The sequence below is a fragment of the Phoenix dactylifera genome, chromosome 8 (assembly GCF_009389715.1).
Source record: "Phoenix dactylifera cultivar Barhee BC4 chromosome 8, palm_55x_up_171113_PBpolish2nd_filt_p, whole genome shotgun sequence".
NCBI classification, from domain to species: Eukaryota; Viridiplantae; Streptophyta; class Magnoliopsida; order Arecales; family Arecaceae; genus Phoenix; species Phoenix dactylifera.
Window position 1 is genome coordinate 16889853 of NC_052399.1, and position 5689 is coordinate 16895541.

General features: G+C 39.2%; 1 protein-coding gene across 1 annotated transcript; it reads left to right on the forward strand.

Annotated features, from left to right (window-relative positions):
- The first annotated feature begins 898 nt into the window (after positions 1-898).
- Positions 899-5689, forward strand: LOC103702549 (transcription factor bHLH68-like). Its single transcript, XM_008785022.4, has 9 exons — positions 899-1353; positions 1830-2145; positions 2560-2637; positions 2909-2974; positions 3221-3286; positions 3512-3562; positions 4729-4773; positions 4965-5009; positions 5140-5689. The coding sequence occupies exons 1-9, from the start codon at positions 1109-1111 to the stop codon at positions 5272-5274; spliced, it is 1047 nt and encodes a 348-aa protein (XP_008783244.2). The 5' UTR covers positions 899-1108; the 3' UTR covers positions 5275-5689.

Consider the following 5689-nt stretch of genomic DNA (forward strand, 5'->3'; position numbering starts at 1 on the left):
TATTTGATGCCAGGTGAGTAGTAGACTATAGCAATCATTTCCCTTTCTACAAGTCAAAGCGTAATGGAGGGGAAACGAAATAGCCTAATATCTCCGGTTCTATGTACCAATGCATCATACCACCATGTCGCTTTAAGTGAAAGTTGCCTTGGCCCGTGTCCTTTTGAAAGCATCTTATTTATTCTAGCATGGGAGAAGCTAGCCATGATTTGGAAAACAAGTGGGCGTTTTTAGTGGTTATGAACAGTTTTAGATCACCTGTACAACGTTTTGAACATTTACAACGGTTACTAAGCGTACGTAAATGGTCATTATGGATGTTGTTCGACATTATACCACTGTTAATGGAATCTAATATGTTGTTTATATTTGTATATATGTTAATTTTCTTTAAGCATTTGATTTTCTAATGATCTGTAGAGCTCGAATTAATGGTGTTACTAAATTATCCATGAAAAAATATTAGATCATTAATCTTATATAAACAACTTGCTTATCAATTATAAGTCAGGCCTCATTATAGGGTGAACCACCGGCACTAGGGTACAAGAACTTGGTGGTGCTGACACCTTGCTTGGTCCCTTTCCTCCTACCTATCAAGCATTATTATGTCTTTTTTTTTTTAAAAAAATATTTTTTAGTTGTGGAGGAATCATGCTTCATCATATCTAAATCTCATTTTTTACTCGTGGAGTAACAAAAGAAAAAGAAGAAAAAAATGCCACCGGTAACCCTAACCCTAACCCCTTCTGCTAAAATCAAGAAATCAAGGCCCTCCTTAAACCACTCCTTTTGGTCTGAATACACTGCCACCACCTTTCCTGCCCCACTTTATGATAAAGTAAAAGCAGGAAAAAAGCAAGGAAAAAAAATAAAGCGAGGAAAAATGATAAAGAAAGGAGGAGAGGAAGAGGAAAGAAGGAATACATAACAAAAGACTCCCCACCCCATGTTATCAGATTCCTCTTGACAGGGCCTGTGCTTTCTTCTCCCAAGCTTCATCCAAGGTGACAAATTAAGCAAGGCTTCTAAAGATCGACTTGAACGTCGCTGAAAAGGGTTGGAAGAAGAAGAGTTGATAGAGTAGGAGAGGCCAAAGGGTTGAGGAATGAATAGAGGTGTGTTTCAGAGCTCTCTGGTGCAGCAGATGATGGGGGAGAGCCCTAGCTGGTGCGGCATGAACAATATGAGGCCAACCCCGGAACAGACTTCTCCTGTCCTACCCTCTGCTTCCTCCTCCTCCTCCTCTTCTTCTTCGGTCTTTCCTCAGTACCCGCAGCCTTCAAATTTCCTTCCCATGACCTCTTGGCATGACAACCAATACCTACCAGAGTCATGGAGCCAACTATTACTGTAATGATTCTCTCTCTCTCTCTCTCTCTCTCTCTCTCTCTCTCTCTCTCGCCCCATCCCTCCCTCCCTTCTTTCGCTCCTCCCTCACGATCTATGCGTGCATGGTGTCTGCTGGTGCATCTCTTTCCTCAATTTCCAATTGTTTTCATGTTCATTTTTAAAGATGAACCTACACATGGATGCATCACTTTCTCACCCAAGTCTTTCTTATTCTTTATTCTTTCTTGTGGAAAATGGAATGAAAATAAAAAGGAAAGTAATGAACTTATTCTCTCGGTTTCTTTATGATGAAAAGCTTCTGAATTATATGATAAGTGGCTTTTGTATGTTAAATTATCTTAATTCTTATCCTCTTTCTCTATCTTCTCTTTATCTCTAATCGATTAATTCTTGCCGTATATTATCCATATCTCTCGCTCTGGCTACTAATATAGGAATAATTTCTGTTTTGAATTTTTTGGTGGATTTGGTTCCAGGGGAGGGCTGGTGGGGGAAGAGGAAAGATGTAGCTTCACTCCTTTACAAGCTAAAAAAATAGATAATTGGGATGATCAGGTGGTGTACCCATCAGCAAGTGCCCATATGGTTGATGTAAAGCAAGAGGGTTCGGAAGGCGGATATGTGTATAGCCATGGAAATGGAGAGATCCAGTCTTCTAGGTCTCCATGGAGTCAAATCCTACCAGTTTCCTCTCAGAGATCTTGCCTTACAACTAGTTTCAGCAGCAACATGTTGGACTTCTCAAACAACAAGGGAGAAAGCAGGCATCACCAACCAGATCAGTCATCTGAGGTAGGATAAATATATCTGCTATTTTTGTTTGTTATATTCTAGCACGAACTTGTTTCTTTTCTAGAGGGATCTAACAAGGACAATCAAAGGTTGGCTGCATAATTGTAACATATATTTCTAATATGGGAAGACTTCCATGATCTCTCTCGCTCTCTTTTTTTTGAGGAAAATCTCTCTCTCTCTCTCTCTCTCTCTCTTCCTCTCAAAAAAAAAAAAAAAATCATGTATCTTTTGGTTGGGTCTTTTTTTTAGAGTGTTTGAATTCTTTCTGTTGAATTGTTCATATATGTTCTCTTGTTAAGATGTAGTGCAATCATTTACTCTCATGGATCTTGGATAGTTTCTTAAGTTTGTTTTTAGTGAGACCTAGACATGGGCCCTTATTATTCTCCTTTCTTCTTTTTGGTTCTCAAGTGCAACAGCACAGCAACTGGTGCAGCTTTCAAGAAGGCTAGGGTTCAAGGCCCCTCCTCAGGACAATCTACTTTCAAGGTTTATATCTTCTTTTTCATATTAAATTTAGCGGATCCATGTACGCATAACTCTCTCTCTCTCTCTCTCTCTCTCTCTCTCTCTCTCTCCCCGCCCCACTTCTTCAATACGAGTGCGGGCTCACCTTTTGTTTTTTGAATAACATGCAAACATGCTTATATATGACCTAAAAAAAAAAAAATCGGTGTTTTCTATCGGAACAAAGATCAAAAGTTTGGTAATCCAGCTGATGATAGTTTAGAGGTGTTTGTCTTCTCTTGTATACTTTCAGGTGAGGAAGGAGAAGTTAGGGGATAGAATAACAGCCCTTCACCAGCTAGTTTCTCCATTTGGAAAGGTATTACTATTACCACTACCAATGTAGCCTTTTTAGATGTATTTGAGGTAAAATCCAGTGCAGCAGCATTTTCTACAGTATCTATCAGTTCTTGTTCCTGTTGAAAACTCTTACAGTTCTTTTGATGTATAATACCATAAACCTATTACCTCAAAAAAAAAAAACTACAAATCTATATTTTCTCCCATCTCTTTTGCTTTGGTAGTGTTCAAATAAAGGAGATCTGACATGGGGTTCCTTTTGCAGACTGACACTGCGTCTGTATTGCTGGAAGCCATTGGCTACATCAGATTCCTTCAAAGTCAGATTGAGGTCTAACCCCTCTCTCTCCCTCTCTCTCCCTCTCTCTCACTGTGGGTAGCCAGCAGGTGGAACAAAGCCAAAGGAGAAGTGCTTTGAGAGCACGCAGTTAAAGTTGGTGCAGACCAACTCTGTTGTTTTATGTAGTATCTTTTAGTTACTGCTGTCTAGTTTTGTCATGTGTTTAGGAGATTATACTGTCTTACAGGGACTCACCCATCCCTTTCTTTCATGCAGGCTCTTAGTTCCCCGTACTTGGGCAGTGGATCAGGGAACGTGAGGCAGCCTGTAAGTAACTAAAACACCACCCCTCCCCTTCCCACCTCCCAAGGCTCCTAGTACTATAACACATCTCTCTCTCTCTCTCTCTTTGATCTCTGTGTGTGCGTGTGTGTGTGTGTGGCGCGCGCGCGCACGCAGATACACACATACACACACAAAAGGCACGCTTGCACGCATGCACACAGACGTACGCGCACTCACACGATCACAGACTCGGTCGGTTGCACATGCGCTTGAGTACGCATGAGATGCACCCATTTGTCGAGCATTTGTGTATGTATGTGGATTTTCTATTAAGGTCCAACATATTAGAGACTGGTGGGGGTGAAGGGCTTAAGATTTGGACTCCATCTGTGATTCGAGGAAGCTTCACTACCTACCTAAAATCCTAAGTTTATTTGCATGGCTAGGGATGGAAAGGTTTTAATTTATCACTTATACAAAGTCAGAAACTTTAGAATATGATGTCCTTTTGTTTTGAGAAAAATGTGGTCTCCATAATTCAGTAATTAAAAAATCTAGGTAATTCCATGTGCTAATATAAATTCATAGATGAATATGAGCTTGTATATTCGTAGCTTTTGAGATTGTTCAATCTTTGGTGTTGACCATTTCCTTTCAAAAGAAAAAGAAAAAATAGGCAAATGATATCTTCTTTACCACTTACTTACTTAGTCAATATAAGATTATTTTATTGAGAGAAAGGGGTAGTCTCTAGATGTTGCTCAAGGAAGCTATCATATTCTAATATTCTGTTTTGGAGAATTAGAGGAAACTATCACGCAATTTCAGACAAACGTAAATGCTTGACTCAAAACTGCAATTCTTCTTGACCTGGAATGACCTGGTCGCAAGGTTATGAGAATATTCTTCATAAGAACTTATAGTAAACTTTGCTTGCATTGGTAAGCTTTAATACTAATGCATTAAATCTTCTTATAATAAGAGAAATATATAGATTATGGAAACGTTATATGACCTTCCAGCTACCTTGAATTATTTGACCGAACATGGAATGCCACATCATATTACCATGCTCGGGTTTAGTCACCATTAACATTTATATATATATTTTTTTTGATGTTTATGTAAAGCACCATATTTTGCAAGATCTGAACTTATCATACTCTCTAAGTTTGACACTGATTAGTGGATATTGTTATTTTTTTCAGGCACAAGGAGAAAGGAATTGTATATTTCCAGAAGACCCTGGCCAGGTATTCTTAACTTGATCAATGCCCACCTCAAAAAAGCAAGCTAATCCTTGTAATTAAAGAGAAGATCATTAGTTTACTCTCTCTTTCCATCAAGAAGGCATCGAGGAGCAAAGCTTTCTGCTTTACAGCTTTTAGTCTCACTTAAATATTCAGGACGTTACTAATATCTCGATATTATGATTCCTTGACAGTTGTTAAATGACAATTGCACCAAGAAAAGAGGACCACCTGATCAGGTACTTTGCGTAACTTTAAAGCAGCCAATTCATTCGATTCAGTAATAATTACAAGTGAATCATATGTAGCATTTTGAATCTATTCACTTCAAAAGAGGAATTACTTTCCTGCATTGTTGCCTAACTTTAGGATGCCAGTGATGAACCAAAGAAGGATTTGAAGAGTAGAGGGCTGTGCCTCGTTCCAGTGTCCTGCACCATGCATGTCGGGAGTGACAACGGAGCTGATTGCTGGGCTCCATGTCTTGGTGGGGGTTTTCAATAGGAAGAACATGTTCTCGGCACGCATGAGGCTTTTATCCATGGACATAATATCATGAGCAGTCACTCTGCTAAAACTGAAGGCTGATTGCTCATGATGCTATGCACTATTGTATTGTGGGAAAGCAAGTGTTTGTGCTAAGAAATCAGGATGGTCAGGCCTTTATATCTTCATGATTCAAAGAGACATGCTTCTTCAGAACTCTACCCCGAACGCTGATGTATATTCAATTCCAGTGTTATTAGCAGTCCACTTAAACGCTATCAACATGTTGCCATATATATTAGGACTTAGTTTTTGGCATTTTCTGGGTCAAGTAAATAGGAGTTGAAGTCATCCTACTTTCCATGAGTATATAGTGCTCGTGTACTCATCAGAATCAATAACAATGGTAGTAAATTCTAGTGCTGTTTATCCA

Excerpts from the sequence above, each read along its gene's own strand:
- LOC103702549 (XM_008785022.4), top strand. The coding sequence starts at position 1,109 with ATGAATAGAGGTGTGTTTCAGAGCTCTCTGGTGCAGCAGATGATGGGG. Across the intron at positions 1,354-1,829 it reads TCATGGAGCCAACTATTACT|GGGAGGGCTGGTGGGGGAAG; the intron begins GTAATGATTCTC and ends ATTTGGTTCCAG. Across the intron at positions 2,975-3,220 it reads TAGTTTCTCCATTTGGAAAG|ACTGACACTGCGTCTGTATT; the intron begins GTATTACTATTA and ends TTCCTTTTGCAG.